The sequence below is a fragment of the Marmota monax genome, unplaced genomic scaffold (assembly GCF_021218885.2).
Source record: "Marmota monax isolate L192 unplaced genomic scaffold, Marmota_monax_Labrador192_F-V1.1 WCK01_AAM20220418_F8-fsc00012, whole genome shotgun sequence".
NCBI classification, from domain to species: Eukaryota; Metazoa; Chordata; class Mammalia; order Rodentia; family Sciuridae; genus Marmota; species Marmota monax.
Window position 1 is genome coordinate 9816897 of NW_026695227.1, and position 21905 is coordinate 9838801.

The 21905-nt window shown below is 38.5% G+C and overlaps 1 protein-coding gene across 1 annotated transcript in view; it reads right to left on the reverse strand.

The window, feature by feature from the left end:
- The window catches only part of St8sia1 (ST8 alpha-N-acetyl-neuraminide alpha-2,8-sialyltransferase 1), a 142842-nt gene that overhangs the window by 47443 nt on the left and 73494 nt on the right, over positions 1-21905 (reverse strand). The window contains exons 3-4 of the mRNA XM_046436375.2: positions 8871-8980; positions 3073-3165 (exon numbers count right to left, since the gene is read on the reverse strand). Of these exons, the coding sequence (XP_046292331.1) occupies positions 3073-3165; positions 8871-8980 (203 nt within the window). The remainder of the gene's footprint in view (positions 1-3072; positions 3166-8870; positions 8981-21905) is intronic.

A 21905-nucleotide genomic window follows, 5' to 3' on the forward strand; every position in this document is an offset into this window, starting at 1 on the left:
GTTTCTCACTACTATGCAATACTTCCTCTAAGACACAAACTCCAGAGATTCACATCTTTTTAGGGGTGTGTCTTTTTCTTCTCCTACATGCTATCTCTCATGCCCATTTTAGCACCTGCCTTCAAATTCCTTTATATCATTGCAGATGGTGGGCTGAATGGCCATGAATGACTGCCATGCTTGGGTGCAAACATTGATGTGCTGCTCTTAGTTTGGACAGAAAAGAAAAAAGTAGATAGCAGAAGAGATGGAAGTTTTAGGAACATAATCTGAGACATATCATATTGTTTTAAAGAAAAATTTCTATAACCTTTTCAGGCCCAAGTTACTTTCCTTAAAGCTTGTATTATTTTTAAAGGCCCATAAATAAAATAAGAAAATTGCTCTCCCTGTTATTATCTCTACACTCTCAATTTCCTTTAGTAAAATTAGAGGCAATAAATGATGGCTACAATCTCTTCTACTTACACAGGAAGAGATGAATCAGATTATACTTGACACCAGAAACCTCAAGATAAACATCAGGGTCTCATAGCAAGTCTTCCTAGTAAATTTAAAATTATGCACTTAGAAATTTTAAGATGTTGACTACCCCATGATTTTTACTCTACTTATTCTAAAAGCTTTTGTTTTTCTAATTCATATCAATTTAAAAAAAGATAAAAAAGAGCAACTAAAGTTTTCCTAGGTAAGTTTTCCACTAATAGTGTTTTGAAATACTTTTTATTTAAAAAGTTCATCTCTGCAGTTCAAAAACAACTAATACCAAAAACTATTAAACTTCCTTTTTTTGTGGGCGGAGTGTGCCAGGGATTAAATTCAGGAGCACTCAACCATGGAGCCACATCCCCAGCCCTATTTTGTATTTTATTTATAGACAGGGTCTCACTGAGTTGTTTAGCACCTTGCTTTTGCTGAGGCTGGCTTTGAACTCTAGATCCTCCTGCCTCAGCCTCCCAAGCTGTTAGGATTAAGGCAAGTGCCACAGTGCCTGGCTTAAATATCCTTTTAATAGATAAATGAAAAATTCAGTTTGAGGAAGATTTGGAAATATAATTGTTTATGTATCCATCCATTCTATAAACATTTCCCATACATGTCCTTAATGCCAAGCAATGTACTGGGGTCTCAAAATACAGGAAAAAGATTCTTGGCCCCAAGATGCCCATCTCTGTTCTATTGCCTCTATTATGTCTGAGAGGAAATACATCAGACTTGCTGCCTTTTAAAAGTGGGTCCTCATTTACCAAGTTGGTTACCCCCAAAGTTCAAAAATGAATTCTTAATGTCATAGTAAGATAACCAATTAAGTTTCAGTTTTTATTTTTAATAATTTTTTCAAATACTTAGTACCTCTGAAAAATCATGAACTCCTGATTTGAGCAAAATGGCCCACTGAATTTTCAACTCTATCAAAAACTCAGAAATAAAGCTTCAAGAGCTTGAATTGACCCCAGTGAATTTTACCCCTTCTGTGAGTAATGGAGCCCTCAGAAAATATCATGAAAAGTATAGACATGCATGGACATGAAAATATTTTATAAACTTGAGGAAAGGGTCTCTGAAATTTATAAAAGCTTTACCACAGATGCAAATACCATGGTCATGTCTTTTCACTGTGAACAGCTTCATGGCTAGAGTCTCATGTCATTCCCAACCTTGCAGTCCCTGTCCCAGAGTCAACTTCAGAAAACATTTCATGAATGAGTGAATTCTGTTCTTCTGTTCTTAGGAAGTTCCCATTTTAATCTTCCCTCTCCCCATGAATTTCCAGATCCTCAACTTCATTTATACATTTTCTTTTCTTTTTGTACCCAGGATTGAACTCAGGGGCACTTAACCACTGAGCCAAATCCTCAGCCTTTTTGGTATTTTATTTAGAGAAAGGATCTCGATGAGTTGCTTAGGGCCTTGCTAAATAGCTGAGGTTGGCTTTGAACTTACTATCTTCCTAATTCAGCCTCCCAAACTGTTGGGATTATAGGCATGGTCCACCACGCCCAGCCATTTATACATTTTTCTAAAACTTATTTGCTCAAGACAAATCTGACAGGCTAAAGAATCCTCTTTCTCAAACTCTACTTTCAGAATTTTCCTCATTTCACCTCACCAAAGAAAGCTGAACCTCCTAACAAATATTACAATGATGCAGTACAGACTACCAGGCCAAGAAACAAAGAAACATTTCCAAAACAGCTTCTCAGGAAATACCACCCCCCAAAAAAAAGAAAAAAAAAGGAAGACTATCTCTAGATGAAACAGAAAGGGGCTGTGCTTTATTTCATCCAGGGAACAAACTCTGGGAGTTCCCCATACCTTACTTACATGTTGAATAATTAGAGGTCAGAAGTGAGATGATTATATTGGATCTTACTGTAACACTTATTTTAATTCATTCCTTATTGTGAGATACAAGGTCTCAGAACAGTGTCTTTCTCTTTCTTTCTCAGAGATTGACTCATTCTCTATAATGAACAGTCCTTAGAAGGAGCTGCTAACAACTTGCAGGTAGGCTTCACCAACCAGAGACCTATAGCAGCTGCTGAGATCTCTAGAATTGATGCAGAATTTTCCATTTGCTCTCCCAAATATGATATGATATCATATCATATCATCAATAGAGTATAATTGCACATTCTTGTATACTCTGACAATATTGCTATTTTAATGCATGCATATGCACGAGATGGGACATTTATTTTTATTTTGTTGTATTAAATCAGTTCACCGTTGCCAAACAATAAGTTGGAACTGAAGCCAATAAATTAGAAAGTAGTAGCAAAGAGTGTACAGAATATTGTGCTGTTTCTTTAAGCAAAACAATTGATCTTCATGTTATTTCTACTATCTCTAATGGCAAGCAATAGAATCCCAGAGGAAGCATGAAACAGTGTTTGGATTCCCATAATCCTTCCTAGTTTATTTACGATTCTCTCTTTTATCCTTCCTGCCTGCCCAGATGGTTTTACTCTTTGTTTCCCGAACTGAATTATGCTTACTTCCCTTAAGATGCTAAATACTTCAAAAGCTTCCCTCTTTAGTTCCGTACAAACTGAAGTTATAAACTCTTACCTTTGCCGAATTATGCTGGGATTAGCTGTCACTAAATGACTTTTGGATCCAACATCTTTAGTGTATTCACTTGACAAGGGAGGAAGATTGCATCTAGAGACAAAAGAACAAACACATTAGAATGATTTGCATACTTTTAAATCAAGTCAGTTAAAAATGACACAAATAGGAACTTTAATTCTAGCTCAATTCACAAATAACTGTTTTTACCACCTTTCCCTTTGAATAGACATTAGATGACTAATTAACCATCAGCATCTTCAAAATGCTGTCAAAAAACTAGTGCTGTTTTAGAAGAAAGAAAATGTCAGCTACAGAGTTAAATGATCTATGAAGGGGAGAGACAATAAGTAGAATGTATTGGTTCCATTTAAAATATCTTTGGTGTAATAAACTTGAAATTAGGGCTCAGGAGGTAGAGGACACAAGACCTACAGTGTTCTCTGCATACCCCTAAGACCCAAGAGACACAGGAATTATGTGTGCTCATGTTTTTCTTTCTTTTCTCAAAATGTAAATTATAATAGCACATTCAGGGCAATGTACTGTTCACCTAAATCAATGCATGTCTAATTTTTGTGTAGGTGGTCAATGCATAGGTTGATTATTGGTGAAGACATAATGACCTGTCATCCAAGGAAACACAGTGACTCTGCACCATTCTTGTTCAAATAGAAAGAGTACTGGTGCTATTCCTAGTGAGAAAAATAGTCACTCCCTCTCACCCGCAAAACATCACCCCATAGTCACTCCCTCCCACCAGCAAAACACCACCCCAATTTTGATTATTCTTCTTGGTCAAACATCTTAACAATGATCTTCAATGGAAAATATAGCCAATTCAAATGCAAATCTCATGGTTTTCTTCCTGTGGGACATTAGACAAGTAAACTAATTTGCTGGGCCTTAGCTCCCCCATTACATAAAATGAAGACAATGATTTCTTTCTTGTTGGGTTCTTGTAAAGACTAAAAAAAAGAAATGTATAAAAGTCCCTACCTTCATGCCTTATATAGAGTAAGAGTTCAAAAATGTCTCAATTAAGATATGCTATAGAAATATTAGTTATATATTTATGAAAATTCCAAAAGAGCCTATCTTTTCCACTAGTTTTCTTCTATGAATGTGTCCTAATTGCTCATCTCCACCCATATGCCTAAATTGACTCCTGCCACATCACAGCATCTATAACTTTCTATGACTTCAAAAAACCAAAGCTTCATTTATATATACATAAAACTATCTTACAAATATCGAGATCTCTGCCAGCTACTAAAATTTCCCTTAAAATGTGCCCCAGGAGATGGAACCATCCATGCACCCACTCAGCTGATCAGCTCAAGCTCCGTGATTTTTGTTTTTACCCTGTGACTCCTACCACATCACAGAAATACATCAGTGTTGACTTAGAATATTCCTTTCATCTGCTCTTAGATAAGGATATACTAGTTCTTCTGAACTACCCACAGATCAGTTGGTCTGCCAGTTGGTGACCTGTGGCATGCTCACTGAGGTCTAACACAGTGAGCATTGTGTCACAGAGCCCACTTCTGAGGCATCTCCAGTCTAGTGGTCACCCATACCCCATGCAGTTTCCTGAGGATGTTCCCAAGGAGTGAGCTGATGGGCTGACAAGCAGGCTGGGCAGGCATGGAACTGGCTGTGGTCTCGTGACTTAACTGTCCTTTGCAAGGATGAAGATAACTTCTGAGCTAAAACACGGACTAAAATTTGACCACTAGTCTCATAAAGCAGCTTTGATCTTGATTTCCCTCAGTAACATCTGAGAAGAAACCATTTCATACTAAAACTGTCAGCTCTGAATACTGCTGGGGAGGGCTGCTAACCTGTTTTGCCATTATTAAATAATTGGGTTTTTTTTTTGTTTAAACAAAAAACAAATAAAAAAATAAAACAAATTGGTTTTCATGAGTAAACACTTTGTTTTTCTGTGTGTTCCATGGCTCATAGGTCTGAATCCCTCCATCCCTCCTACCACAAAGTAAAAGCTCAAGAAAAACTGGAAGATATTGGTTATATCCTATAATAGAGGGAAATACTTAAAACAATAAAGATAATATTTTATAATTACATTTCTGGAAAATAATGACAATGCATTTTAGTGTAAATATCTGCCTGAAGTTCTTCTGCGCAAATATCTGACAATTTCCTCTATCTCTTTCCTTAGGCACGCACACTATAATTTTAGCTCCTCAATTGCTAAATTGATAATTACATAGATTTACATAAAAGGCACATTTAATATAGTTAAATTGTTTCTAATAAGGCATAATTGTGTAAAAGTGTTTCAAACTTTGCATTATCGTTTTTTGGCACAATTAACAGATATTAACGGCTAAAGTATCTTGGTAACAGTACTCAAATTACTAGAAAAGATCTGATCACAGAACTGGTGGGAAATAAATATTCTTTGAATTGGGGAGTGGAAGTAGGTGAAGAGCAGGCTTGGTGGAGAGGAAAACTTACATAAAAAAGCATAAAATCACTGTGAATTTTTTTATATATTTAAGTGCAAAACACGCATTTGAACATAATTCAAAATTATGTTTCCTTCATTGTCACCCTGAACCACCAGATTCTCCCCAAGATACAATCATTGTGACTTCTGTCTTGCAGATCTTCCAGATAAACTGAATTCACTAATATTCTTTTTTTTTCAAGTGCTGCTTTCAGTTTTAGTGCAAATGTGTACTTTGAATAATGGGAAATTGATTTTTAGCATTTTAGAAGATGTGTTTGAAAATATCTAAGCACAGAAAATCATACAAGAGTCATACCCTAGTCCTAAGGAATCTGGGCTGTAATCTGGTATAGCGAAGCTACAGGAAGGGTTTCTGGATTATTTGCTCACTTTATCTATCCGTGAACCCAATAGTGTAGGATCTGACAGACTACAAGCTTTCTAATCCACATTTACTCACTAAATGTTCAAATTTGAATACATGCTATTAATAATTTTCTAAATGTGCCCCTAAAATGTGCATTAAGCAAACATTTATTACAGTCAAGTAATAATTTATCAACATTTATCACTCCCATACTGTAAACCATAAATAAGACTTAAAATTTCAAATGTGTTATGAAAACAGCATGATTCTTGAAATTAAAAAAAAAAGCACGTTATGCAGAGCTTCAGTTAGATGCCACCTTTTCTGGATCCTATTCAAGCCTCACCTCCCTCATCATTCTGTGAACATGATGCTTAACGCTGTGCCAGATGCACTAATCACAGGTACTCATTAATCCTGAACTTGACTATATCGACAGAGCTTTGCATACAAGGCTAACCTAATGTGGTTTATTTGGGATAAATAGGGCACCACTAGATTATCCCCTGGTCTTCTACACCTTAAGTTGAAAATACTAATCTTCCTAAGGATAGTCACACACGCACATAGGCACGCACGTGTACACATACACACGCACACACACAAGGAGAGTAAGGAATAATAAATACATTTCTTGTTCTGCCTCTTTCTCCACTGTATTAAGACCACTTGAAGTCACTTAACTTCTCTTGAACCTGTGAGTTTAATACTATCTATTCCTCGTTTCTTACAACAGTGTTTGGAAAGAGCAAATAAGCTTATACGTGAGAGCAATTTGAAAAGTTAAACTAAACTCTATAAACTCTGTTGCAATGATATGGTGTTCATATACCCATAGATAAAATCAGAGTTGCTGCACAACTGGAAGCCTGGAGGAACTGCCACTCAGACCCCCACCCCCCGCCCCCAGATTGCAAAACTGAGCCCCAGCATAGGTAAATGACAGGTGGTAGGCCACCGACCTCGTCAAAGGAAGGACCTGTCCTCCAACCCTTTGTGTTCTTTGCTGACTCTGTGGCCTCACCTAATACCAAAGTATTGGAATGAGTACCTGCAAATATTCAGGCCTCTGTCCTTGTCCTCTCTCCATGCTCTCTAGGTGATTTTTCCACTCCTTTGGTTTAAATACCTCTCAGCCCCATCTATAACACAGTCCCTGCTTCTCGGGGCACTGCAGAAGCACTTGTTCTGCCCACAGTGGAATGAAGAGGATTCAGCCCAGAGCCACTCTTCCTCAGAGTCTCCCACTGCCCCCACTATGTGTCTGAATTCCTCTTATTACAGCAAGTACGCCTTCAGGATACAAGTCCCTGACAGAATTGATGAACATATTTCCAGATCTAGCTTGAGTTCCAATATGCAGTATGTGCTCAATGAACAGATTTTGCACTTAGTTAAGGGAACTACTTCTTTATTTTTTTTCATTTTCCTATTGTTTATATTGCAAAAAGAAAAATCACAATGAAGAGGAAAACACAATCCTACACTGGAAAAAATATGCTAGGGCACCCCATGAAGGAAAGGTAGGTGTAGAAAGACCTCCCCACTCCAGCACAGGCTTCACCAAGCGAGAGGAAACGTCTTCCAAGGAGCCCAACGCTAATTCTCTGAGGGGAAACTTGGCCGCCCCTGAGTAAATCAACCTCTTAAAATTTAATTGTCTTTACTTTGCCCTACCTCACTTAGCTCGAGCTTAGAAGCAGGTTAGGGTTCTCTTTGCTGTCTTTTGCTGCTCCTAGACAGTTACTTATTTGTCTTTGAAAACAAATACAAACAAAAAATCTCCATCCTCCCTCGCTCAGCTTCCTGGCCTCTGTGTTGTTGGTGGTCCTCAGCCTTCCTGGCCATTGGGTACTTGGTGCCTAGTCAATCTCATTTCAGTAAGACTTTAGGGTCCACCTGAAAGACTCCCCTGTGCAGTCTTAGGGTACTTTCTCTTTCTTAGTAACAAACTGTCTTTTCCTACAATGTATCAAGTCAACCCCAGATAACCTCAACTCTGAAATCTTATACCCCAGGGACCCTTCTTTGACTTCACCTCCCACTCGCTCCTGGCTCTCAATGGCCCTGGCATTTGGCCTGTTTCCCTTCTCTTCCACATCTCAGAGCCCACTCCCTATCCTGCCAGGGCTTCAGGGTGTGCTGCTTCACAGGCTCTCCAGCCAGAGCCCTCCATGTTGCCACACCCTGCCCTTCCTCCCTCTCACCAGATCATCTCAAACCTGCACCACTACATTCATTCTCCCTCTTGTCTTCACTTCTACCCCAGCTGCCAAGCATGTCTGCTCAAACTCGCACCATGGTGCAGGTTGCTGGTGCACAACAGCCTGAAGGTCTGGCTGGATGTGTCTTAGCAATTCCTTACCACATCCCTGCCTCCTGTTTTTCCACTGGAACTGATGTGCATGTCGCCACTCTGCTCAGTCCCTTTAACAAGCCCTCTCCTTGTTTGAAAGCTCCTCCCCTCCTCCTTTCTGACTTTCCTAGTCACGCACAGATCCAATCCTTCTTCAATCCCACTTGCTCCTTTCAAATGCTTTTTGTGAAAAACTAAGAAGAAAGGGTATAGAAGAAAGTGAATAAATTAAAATGTCTATTCATTCAGAGCTAGCTTTAGTGGAAGAGCAATTTTAAAAGTTTTAATTAGCCAAGTGCATAATCTAAAAGAAGATCTGAGTGTCTCTACTTGTCCCCACTGCCCTTATGAGCCACAGAGTGGGTACCTCTGCCACCTGTGAGCCTTCTTGCTTTGGATTTCCTCAGGGCAGGTTCCCTCCATCCCCTCAGCGCTCTTCTAAACTCACTTGTATATGAGCTCGAGGGGACACTAAAGAGCGTGCAACAGCTGATTAATCACAAGTGACTAGTTTTGAAAGGCCCCAGGGCTTATGGGAGGGATGGGGGGAAAGGAGAGAAGGCAGAGGCCGCGCTGTGGGTGCTCTCTCTTACCGCATGACAAAATTTGCTTCATCTATTTGACGGCCACAGCCACTCTTCTTCAGAATCCCACCATTTCCCACCACCGCACATTTCTTCAATGGCAGCTGGAATGGGGTTGCCTAGCAACAGAAAACAAGGCGGGTTTTCACTGCAAAGAACACACAACTGCTCATAAAATCATTGTTTACAGCAGACCCTTGGGAGGAATTTGTATGAAGACTGAGTGGGGCAAAAAGAACATGTGGAAAGAAAGATGCCAAGAAGTTTGTAAGGAGCAAACTAGCTGGTTCCTTTGAAATTAAGAAAGCAAAACAGAAAAACCTCCCCAAAGTGTATTTAAATATAACAACATTTTTTTTTCTTTCACATATTGGCCAAACACATAGTAGAGGGTGTTAGCTATGGAAAATACAAAAATCTAAACTAAACACAGGATTATTTTGAAAGGCATTTTAAGCTGTGAATAAACTCAAATGAATTCTATTCCATTTGACTGCAATTTCATTCATTTATACTATCAGCCATTCTCTCAACAAATGTTTCTGAGCATTTCCTATTTTAACTTTTGGGGACAGATACAAGGTACAGAAGTCTCTGTCCTCAGGCTTCTGAACAGAGGACAGGAGGTGAGGAAGAGGTGAGGAGAGTGTGAACTTTAAGTAGCAAACACCGTTGTGAGCTGGGCTATTGCAGAAGAAAAAGCACACCAACTGCCAGGGGAGGGGCCTGGAGGAGCAAGGTGGCCCTTCTGCTCAGCAGACTTGATTGGGGGAAAGCTTCTCACTTGAGAAGAATCTAAAGAATAAATTGGATTTTGCCAAGTAGAGGAAGCAGCATAAACAAAGGCATAAAAGTATTTTCTGGGAGCAAATGTTGTGTTTATAAGCCAATGAACACTGCACGGTTCTATCTAGAACTCAGGAGGCACTAAGGGGCAAGTGACTTGCATTGAGCCAGATAGCATGTGACTTTCTTTCTGCAAACATTGCACTGGACTGCAAAGAAAATTTTCAGTGTACCCAGTGTTCCCTGGGGTGCTATTTATAGTACTAGAGAATATGGAAACCCAGCTATAGCTCTGAAAACAGAATGCATCATTTGGCCTCTTCTAGCTGGGTCAGCAAGAACTGCTGGGTACAGAATTTCCTGCTTGCTGAAACAAGGCACAGCAGGTGGAGTTCTTCGGGGGAAGACCTGACATATATATGTAACTGGTACAGAAAATAACTATATTGATAGTAAGCAGGCCACTGTGGATGAATAATATGGACTATACCAAAAGAACAAGTGGAATTAATACATGAAAATACATTAAAATGGTCTTGCATAGGCATGAAGTAATTAAACCATGAAGGAAAAACAAACAAACAGGAGTCTCTGTGTCACTGATAGCTGAAGTGGGCACTTACTATAGCATAAGATTTTATTCCCCTGATTTCTGTATGTAAGAGGAACAGCATGAACTATGGAAATATTGTTGATAAAGATGCTGTTATTGTTTAGATGTGAGGTATCCCCCAAAAGCTCATGTGTGAGACAATGCAAGAAAGTTTAGAGGTGAAATGACTGGGTTATGAGAGCCTTGGCCTAATCAGTGTATTGATCTACTGATAAAGATTAACTATGTAGTAACCATTGGCAGGCAGGGTGTGGCTGAAGGAGGCGGGTCCCTGGGGCATCCCTTGGTGGTATATAGTTTGTGGTTGTTGAGTACAGCTCTCTCTCTCTCTCTCTCTCTCTCTCTCTCTCTCTCTCTCTCTCTCTCTGCTTCCTGGTGCAATGTCTTAAGCCACTTTTCTCCACCACACTTTTCTGCCATGATGTTTGGTCTCACTTTAGGCCCATAGCAATGGGGTCAACCATCTTCAGACTGAGACCTCCGAAACCATGAGCACTGAAATAAACTTCTCCACTAAACTTGCTCTTGTCAGGTCCTTTGGTCACAGCAACAATACTAACTAAAATAGATGCAGTACTTAAAGTATAATGCCTAGCATTTGCCAGCAGACAGTTAGGAACTCCCTGCATTACTATAGCAGAGATCAGTCCAGAGAGGAGGGACAGGCAAGGAACAGCATCCTATCACATCCAAAATGATACATGACATTTTTCTCAGTTACTCTTGAGAGGAGGGTTTGGAATCAACATTAGAAAAACATTTATTTAGATCTATAGTTGTTAATTGAAGATTTACATATTTATTCTCAAGTTAGCTTGTTTGTCCCACAAAATAAGTATCTACTGTGTATCAACCACTGGTGAGTGACAGGGACACAAGTGGAAATCTATGTTCCCCAGAAGCTTGTATTCTAGTGGGAAAAACAGATAAGAAATAAAGAAACATAAGTCAAATGAATAATGTGTCAGATGGTGACAAGGGCTTTGCAGAGAAATAAGCACTGGCATAAGAGGCTCAGGAGATGCGAGACAGGAAATGCAATTTGAATAGGGTGATGAGGGGAAGGTTCCCAGGAGGCCTGCAAGCGAATCCCTGCCAATGAGGAAACGCACCCAAATATGTGCAGGAAGCACTGGCACAAAGACCTTGAAGGAGGGAACATTTCTGGGATGGGACAGGGAGAACAAGAAGCCTGCTGTGTCTGGAGAGGAGTCAGCTAGGGAGCCAAGTAGGAGAGGAGGTTAGAAGGCTAACTGGTAGGCAGCTGGGGGACAGATTCTGTAGCACTTTGTAGACTCTTGTAAAAGCGTGGGTTTTTATTCTAAGATGAGAATCAAGTCTCTACAATAAGAAGTCAACGTGGGGAGGGCAACATTACAGCATATGTTGGAGCAATCGTTGTGTGTGCTGCTGTGTGAACAGGCTGTAGGTTGTCGTGGGCAGAAGGAAAGACCAGTTAGGAATTCCTTGTAATTCAAGCTTGAGACATTGGTGACCAGGATCAGGGTGACAGTAGTGGTGGTGTGAGAAGTAATCAAATTCTGGAAATACCCTGGAGAAAGAGCCAACTAGATTTGCTGAGCTGGTAGGAACAGTGTTAAGAAAAAAAGAAAGGAACCGAGGATGATGCCAAAGGTTTTGGCTTGATCCACGGTAAGGATGGACTTGTCATTTCCTGAGATTCGAAAGATCAAGGAGAAGCATTACTGAGGGAGCAATTGGAGCTCGGTCAAATACCTCAAGTGTGCAATGACATCTGAGTGTCACTGTCAAGTAAGCAATGGAGCATGTGGCCAGGGAACTGGTCTTTCCTGGAGACAGGAGGTTGACGGTGATCAGCACAGGTATTTAAAGTCAGGAGACTTAAAAGAGCGTACTACAGGGATACTGCTACATCGATGTTCATAGCAGCACAATTCACAATTGCTAGACTGTGGAACCAACCCAGATGCCCTTCAATAGATGAATGGATAAAAAAAATGTGGCATTTATACACCATGGAGTATTACGCAGCACTAAAAAATGACAAAATCATAGAATTTGCAGGGAAATGGATGGCACTAGAGCAGATTATGCTTAGTGAAGCTAGCCAATCCCTAAAAAACAAATACCAAATGTCTTCTTTGATATAATGAGAGCAACTAAGAACAGAGCAGGGAGGAAGAGCAGGAAGAAAAGATTAACATTAAACAGATACATGAGGTGGGATGGAAAGGGAGAGAAAAGGGAAATTGCATGGTAATGGAGGGAGACCCTCATTGTTATACAAAATTACATATAAGAGGTTGTGAGGGGAATGGGAAAATAAACAAGGAGAGATATGAATTACAGTGGATGGGGTAGAGAGAGAAGATGGGAGGGGAGGGAGGGGGGATGGTAGAGGATAGGAAAGGTAGCAGAATACAACAGTTACTAATAGGGCATTATGTAAAAATGTGGATGTGTAACCGATGTGATTCTGCAATCTGTATTTGGGGTAAAATTGGGAGTTCATAACCAACTTGAATCTAATGTATGAAATATGATATGTCAAGAGCTTTATAATGTTTTGAACAACCAATAAAAATAAAAAAAAAATAAAGTCAGGAGACTAGCCAATGAATGCAGACAGAAAAGAGAAGAGGTCTAAGAGAGGCTCAGACTTTTAAACTAAAAAAAAAGAAACAAACAAACAAACAAACAAAGTATCTCAAAAAGGGTTAGGGAAAAATGCCTCAAATGCTGTTGGTAGATTAAGTATGATAACAGCTAAAAACTGTCACTGGACTTAGCAACACAGAAGTCACTAGTGACCTTGACAAGGACCTTGGTTCAACAGTAAGGACAAAAGTGTGATGTGAGTTCAGTGAGTTATACATGGGTTTTTTTGCATAAATATTTAGATATAGTTTATTTGAAAAATGTGAGTTCATCTCATCCTCAACTAGTATTTAGATATATTTACATTATTAAAATCCCCTTAAACTGTTGTTAAAGAGAGGTAATCCTTAGATCTGGGTTTTCAGGCAAGAATCTGAGCCCAGATCAAGAAGAGTAGCAACACACACCTGGAGAAAAATATTGTCTCCTAACCTCCAAATGGCAGGATGATGGGATCATGGGGCAGGTTCAAGCTCCTCCACCATCTGCTGCCTATCTCTGAAAGGAGGATAATACTGCGCAGGATTTTATGAGATTATGTGAGATAAGCCATGAAGCCGCTCCTGAGTCACTGGCACAGTGGGCCACTTATCTTCCTTCCCTCTTCTCATTCCTTCCCTCCTTCTAAAGCATGGACTTGTTCATGCTAAGAAATGCCTAGATTTCACGGGCTTTGATGTAATGAAGGGAAACAGTGATTTCTCTGTCTTAACAATTAGAAATAATTTTATTAGCAAAAAATTTAACTATTATACCTGTTCACTATTAACAACACCTTCACCCCCAAAAGCCCTCCAACAAAAGTCCAGAGGTAACAAAAAAAAAAAAGGCCATTTCTTCTTTCTGATAATATTTTCTTGCTCCTTCTTTATTTCATCAATCTCTAGCCCTTGAACAAATAATTTCATTTTATTTCATTTAAGCAAATATTCTGGACACTCTTGGACATTGATAATACACCAGTGAACCATAATAGCACACCACAGCTTCCAGAGAGGAAACATTTAATTGGAAAAATGCTATGAATTTTTATCCAGCTAACTGATGTAATACTATTATGCTCTATTTTAGACATAGAATACTCAACTTGGCAATGGTCCACACTCTCCAAAATGGTACCCTTTTTGGAGATCATATTACATAGAAAAAAATTTTGGTCATCCATTGCCACATGAATATTGTGACTTTGACAATGTTTTTATTATAACATTGCATGCTTCCTCTTGAATTTATTTCCTTGTATCTATGTGATAAAATATCTACCAGATCAGAGAAGATAGTATGCCATAACATTCCTGTGAAACTTGAAACTGCTACTCTAAATGAAAGGATTGATTAGGATAGACTACATTAAGTAACTACAGTGATGAGCCAAACTTTTTTTCCAATTCTTACTCAGCCATTAACTCATCCTATGTATCTCTGTCCAAATTTTAGCACTTTTAAATGTTCTGTTAATGACCATATTATATTAATATGGTCTTCATATTATATTAATATTAGCTTCTTAATGACCATATTATATTAATCACAGGATTCAGATTCTAATTTAACAGGCCACTCAACCTCTCAGTGCTTCACTGGAAATCAGGTATGATAATAACCATCCCATTTATCTCCCAGTGTGATTATGAGAATTAAAATAGGGTAAAGACATTAAATGTCACAAGGTTGTGAAGTTGTATATAAATGAAGTTGTATATAAATATGTATTATTACTACATTATTATATGCTAATAAAATTACATTCTCTTGCAAGGAAAGTCATCTCATACTGCTTGACCACTATAATATGCAGCCTATGTGTGAAATATTCTCAATTTCAAAGATTTATATAGATTTTGAACCAAATAATATTTTTGATCACTGGCCCTTTTGTAGATTTATCTACTCCTCCTATAAACCTATGAAATAAAAAATGCATATTTTTGTAAGAATAATTATAGGTATCACATCTTTTTATTAAACACTCTATATTTAAACTAAGTACAGATCAAATGACCAACAATTTGCTCAAAAAAATAAATAATTTAATTTAATCAATGATTTTCCATCAAGTATCTGGCCTATTTTCAGCAGTTCCCAGACCTAAACTGGCATTTCTTTCTGTTGCAATAGATACATAAATTAATCTCCATAGCAGAAGAACAATCACAGGCCCCATCACTCCTAAAATATGAGCTGATTAACAAATTTCAAAGTCTTGCTTCTGAGTTGTCCCTTTTTCTAATTATCTTCCACAGTCTGTACCATATGTGCTTCTTCTTAAATAGTCCTGATACTCAAACTCCCTTCTCATTCAGTAACTATTTGTTGAGCATCTACTATAAGCCCACCATGGAAGCTGAAATGTGATGGTGAAAAACATGGACAAGCACCTTACTCATGGAGCTCACATTCTAAGAGAAAAGAGTCTTACAAATGTGACAGTAAAGTACAGAGTGCTGTACGTGACATTTAAGCTAAGATTTGAAATTTTGAGGCATGAGGAAAAAAGGCTGAGATTTCTTTATTAGACAATCTTAGGAAGGTTAAAAAAAAGCAAACAAAAATTTAAGACTTTCATGTTTTATAGCATGAATGAGAGTGAAAAGACTTGTTACAGGCTAGAAAACATTTTCAGAAACAAGCTGCAAACGCCAACTGTGAAAATATTCCTGGCTGAGGCTATGACTTCTGAGAGTATGTCTTTAAAATCTGAAGCATTTAAACCCTATTTTTTATGCCTGATATAAACAGGACCAGAGCATCCCAGAATGGTTTTATAATTAAGTGAATGAAGCACTATTTACCAGAGTCACTGGCAAAGCCATGGGCTTCACCTCCCTCCACACCCAAGCCACAGGCAACAAGAAACAAGAAACCCAGGATCTGGACCCTATCTCACCCCAAACTGGGAACTCAATTGCTAGCCCTCACTGGAACTCAATTGCTAGCACAGAGACCTTGTACCTACTTATCTTCCTCCCACAGACATAACTAGATGACCGGACTGATAATCACACTACCTTTATAAGATCCCAAGTTACCATCTTACATCAATTGCTTTAGAGTTTGAGCAGATCTTAGAGGGAGGGGGGAAGCAGTAAATGCATGGAGGAAAAGAAAAATGTCAGCCACTTATTAGAGTATTGGATGATAACTGTTTTCACAAAAACACCAAACATTTTATTAAGAGCACCTGTGATTATGAATTAAGTCATACCAGTCTTTGAGAGAGCTCACCTCTAAGGCATGCCTACAATTTAAATTTCAAAACTCAGCCTCATGCATGGATGTAAAGTCAGAATCTAAGAATTAAAAAAAAAAAATACATATTCCACAGAAGCACTTCAGAGAGAAGGGGGCAGCCATGTCCCTACATCCAAGTTATAAAAAATAACTAACCTCAAATCTAGATTTCTTGGGAACATTAGGAATCCACAAAGTTTGGAATCCTGGAAGCAACCCACAAGGATCCTGAAAATAGTGGTGCTCTGTTGTAACGGACCTACACCCTGAAGAGACGCAAGGAGGCTCTGAGGCTCCTGGAGTTTATGAGAGTTGAGTTGTAGTTGAGTCAATTAAACATTATTAATGGATGAAGAGAAGCCAAGTCAATGTCTTGAATTATTATGCAAAGTACATGTATGAGGACACGAATTGGTGTGAGTATACTATGTATACAAAACCAGAGATATGAAAAATTGAGCTCTATTTATGTAATAAGAGTTGTAATGCATTCCACTGTTATATATAAATATAAAAAATCAAAAAATCAAAAAATTACCTTAGCAGCAAATGTGTATTTTAAATGTTCTCTTGCTTTTGAAGATGGCAACAAAACCATAAACCAATTCATTCCGCTGTTTCAATTTCAAAATAAAAGGAAACTGATATTAGAAAAAAAAAAAAGATGGCAACAAAAGACCTCTTATTTTCAATGTAACACAGGATACACTGGATTATTGTGACACTCTTTTAGCCAGCAGAGTCTATGCTTATTTTCACACTTGACAATGCAAAGGAAAATGGCTGGGTTTGGTGAGGTGGTTTTTGTTGTTTTTTGGTGGGGGAGGGAGGGTGGGTTGTTTGTCTCCCTACTACTCTCCTACAGACGCTTTGCTCTTTGACAGGAAGGGGAAGCAAGTTGTCCTTATATAATTGTGTCTCTTAGCTAGAAAAATTTCCTACTCATTCAGTCATTAGAACACCATCAAGTGAGACTATCAGGAAGAATCAATGTTAGTATTAGATAAGAGCCTCAAATCACATCAGAAAAGCAGAGGTTTTTCCTTTGAAAGCCTCTAGAAAGACCCAAAAGGCTGTCACTACCATCTACCTAGCTATTAGTCACTGTGTCAAAATATATGCTTGCCCTTCTTGATGAAAAATCCCAAGTTCCTGTCTATAGGAACATCCGCACACACCTAATTGCACTCCAAACCCATTCTTTCTGTGTACCCTCACCTATGGATCCATCCACGTGGACTCCCACACATAATTATGCTTCACCCACACACATAATTTAATTTCTTGCCCATATGTTAATTATATCCTCAACTTAGGCATCTAAATACACTCCCCTGCCTCACATCTAATTATAGCCCCCCTCTTATGAACGTAATTACACCATTCAGCCACCCATCTAATTATGCCCTCCCTGACATATATAATTGCACTGCCCTGCTCAAGGACCTAATTACATTCTAACCAGCACATCAATTAAGCCCCCAACTCTCCAATAATATTCCTCAGATGCTCATCTCCTTATCTCTGTACCCACTTTATTACTTCAACTAAGGATTGGCAACTTCCCACAAGTGATCTCCTAAGAAGCGTGGCACCCAGCTAACCAGGAAAATAATAATGACAAGATACAGCTGAACCCAAAGCAGTTTTGGTTCTTTCCCATAAATCACATGTATTTGCTTTTTCAGTCATTTAACCAGCCCCTCGGAAGTCCAAATTAAATTTCAGCTGTTTTCTTACTTTGCATGCATAAGCATTTTTATGATGAAAATATCTAGTAATTAGCTCGTTTATTTCAGAGAAAAAAAAAGTTTCTCATTACAGATATTTAGTTATTGAACCCTTACAAAAACATTACCCCAAACTTTCCCTGGGGATATATATTTATAAGCACTAGTTTTAGAATATTTGCAGGACATTTAACTGTTCTTCAATTATATGAAAACAATTTCCCACAAAGTTTCTGCTACGACTTATATTCCCTACTCTACAAATAAAATTGTGATTTTAAAAAGATAAACTAGTAGTATCATGCTTTCTACCCAGGATGTATCTCTGGAAAATGAATGATGGTGAATATTTATATACTGGGTACTCTTTGTCTATTAAAATTTCTTGTTTGATCCATTATAAAAGATTACTTACACATTCCAGAGAGTGTTTTGTGTATTTCATTTACAATTTGTTAATTCTGGATACAGCACCATAGAACATCATCTTATGCAGCTATTCAGCAGATTTATTAAACACTTCATAATTGATTCTCAGTTACCTGAAATTTGTTCCTGATGCCCTCTCTGACTCATGAATGCCAAAGCAGCGACACAGGCTATGCCTACACTGTAACAGAGGTTGGCCACATTTCAAACCCCTCAAAACTGTTGGGGTTTTTTTCCATGGTAAGCAGGTAAGGAAGTATGACGGGCATGTGTATCATTCCAAAGGTAACAGCCAATCATTCTTTTTTTCTTTTTTTTCTAATTCATTCTCAATACTGCAGCGGAAAACGGAAACAGCAGCAGGAAAGAGCAGAGTCTCTTGCTGTTGCTAGACCCTGTATGTGCACCTCCCTCACTGGAATTACCACGGAAAAATTCTTTTTCCTCTAAATATAGAAAGGGCATCTTCCTGTTGATGAGCATCAGACTGGAGCCTCCCTGCCTGCATCCAAATCCTGGATTTCGTGTTTCCTCTATGACCATCAGCAAGTTACTTAACCTCAGTGTCTCAGGCTTCTTGTCTGTTTTAATGGTACCCACTTCATACAGTTGTTTTGCATAATAAAGAGTTAAGTCTGGCACCAAGTAAGTGTTCGATAATTTTTATTTTGACTTTGAATGAACCAGCGTTTTCTCAGCAACACAAGCTAGAAATCATGGAGTCATCTATGCTCAGGTCTCGAGACATCCCAACATCTACCTCTCCAGAGGCTCTTTGTATTCTTCCCTTCTTTCTACCTCCAGTGTACATCCAAAAAGAAAAACGACTTGTTACTTCCAGTTATTTATTACTTCTAGTTGGCTTCTGATTCTTACCAATCACCAATCTCTCACTCATATCCTAATTCTTCTAATAGAAAGAATCAGTCATACAAATCACTCTCCTAGTAAAAATTGTACCATGGGTCCCCCTGCTCACAGACAAAATGTTTGGAGTCTTCATTGAGTGAGTCTGGACCCACCAACACCCTGAACTTCCTGTTCATTCTTTTTTGCCCCCACTTTATCTATGCATACACTCAATATTCCCGCTTTTCCCCCCTATGCTTTTTTTTATTTACCTGTGTTTTCTTGAACACATCCTCAATTACTTGCCTCTCTATCTTTTATGAAGCTACTGCAAGGCCACCTCTCCCTATTTGCACTACTCCATCATCTATCTACCGAATTCTTTTTCACTCTTAAGATCTGCAAAATGTTGCAGGTACTGTGCCTGATAAGATCTCTTACAAGTTCATGAAATACTCGACAACTGAAGCAGATAAGAAACACATTAGAATTCATTTATGCTCAATGAGTCATGAGAATTATGTACAAAAACTGTACACAGTAGCTTGGAGATATATGTGGATTTGAATCAAATCACTTCTTCAATACTTCAGAGATTTTCAAATTTATGGTTGCTACTGTTGTTATTTTATTTTGAAATGGAAGCCTCTCTTGATATTTCTCAAATGTCAAGAAAAGCCCCATTAGAAAACAAAACATAGAAAACAAGACAAAGAATCCAGTATGTGGTAGAGATGGGTGTCCCTCCCTGACGCTTGGTCTTTTCCTTATTTCTGGAAGTAATAAATGCCCCAAGGAATTCAATGGTACAAAAGCTCTCTAATCTATTGAGACTCTTCCCACTCCCACCCCCTGAAATCAAGAACTAAACATATCAAGCAAATTTTCAATTAAGGGCATTTGGCAAGTATTTATTGAGTGTCAACCAATCACATACCAGTTACTCTATGAAGTGTCGGGTCAAAAATCCTGACTTTCACTTCAGTGTTTTCTCCATTAAAAGGCAAGTGTGAATGAAGACTATTTCAACTGTAAATAGTGTGCAATCACTCAGTGATGCAGTGGCTGCCTAAACTGTTAATGCAATTTAACTGATTGGGCACCAAAACTAGAAGGACTGGGATTGATTGCCTGCTAATTAACTGTTTGCCTTAAAAAAAAAAGAATACAAGCCCAAATAGATGGTCTCAAGTATAAATTTATTTTATTCCATTAAATGATGAAGCAATCAAGGAGAGAACAGTTCTTTTGGGGAAAAAATGTTACTGCTGCTGCTTCCATCTTTATTTCCCCAACCGTATGAAAATATCTGTCATCTATTTTTGCTGAAAAACAGGGAAAAGTTGATTTCAGAGCATCCCTTTATTCCAAGCATGGCTCCCTTAATTATCCCCGAGGGCTCCTGTAAGTGTCCAGTCAGCTGACATTTGAAGCCTCTGAACTAGGGTAGCCTCACTCTACCTGTCTGATCATCTTCTCCTCTGTTTCATAGTGTGGACCACATGTACTGGACTAAGAATATAGATTAATGATGTCCTACATACGCATGTGCGTAATTCTTATTCCCACTTCTAGCCAATCTCATCTTCTGGAATTGGAATTCACATCCTGGCTACCCCATAGAAATACCTACAGCATTACATATCAGTCACACTAACTGGTGATTCAAGACACTTAGCATCTTGTACCACTTTACTTCCTATAGGTTTGTATACCTGCTATGGTTTGGATATGGTTTAAGTGTATACCTCATACGTTCATGTGTTTGAAGTTTGGTCCTTGGTGATGATGGGAGGTGGGACCTTTAAGAGATGGAGTTTACTGGGAAGTTACTAAATTAATTGGAGACATTGACTTGGAAGAGATCATATTACCCCAGAATCTCTCTGGCATTCTCACATATGAACTCCTACCCCGATGTGCTTAGGCCAAGAGAGCCCTCAGCAGAGCTGGGCCAACAGCACCATGCCCTCAAAAATTGTGAGCTAGCCAGGCATGGTAGGACACACCTGTAACCCCAGCTACTCAGGAGGCTGAGGCAGGAGGATCACAAGTTGAGGAAGGCTTGAGCAACTTCACGCAATATAAAAAGTAAAAAAGGGATAGTGATATAGTTCTGTAGTAGAGTGCCCCTGGATTTAATTCTCAGTACTGCAATTTGTGACTAAATATACCTCTGGTTTATAAAGTTATCCTGCCTAAGGTATTTCATTATAGTAACAAAAAATAGACTAATAGAACACTCATCCTATACAAATGAAAATCCAAGCCTCTTCAGGGTTTGAACCACTGCTTATAACTCTTACTACAGTAGACACATATATGTTTTTATTGATTGATTAATTCATTGATTGATTCAACCCATCCCCAATTCACCTAGAGAAGTGCCAGTAACCTACCTAAGCAAATGGAGAATTGTTCATGCTTTTAGACAACTGGCATAAAAGTTTAAAAACTTGCTGAATGATAGCTGAGTGAACTTTTTTTTTGAGACTCTAGCACACAGGAGTTGAAAAATTAAATGCTACAGAATTCAGGAAAGTAAGAATGCGATAGGGAATGCTAGAGAATGTGGTAAATGGAGGAAATGTGATCAAACTAAAAGGATCAGGAGTTACTCAGACCTTGTTGACAGGCATGGGATCTCAGGCTGCTAGTTACTCTTACTTCTTTTGCCAAGTAATACTAAAAATTCAAATATTAATATTAATTTTCTAGTTTTAAAATGTTGGCATATATTTCAAATTATTTTTAACAACAACAAAA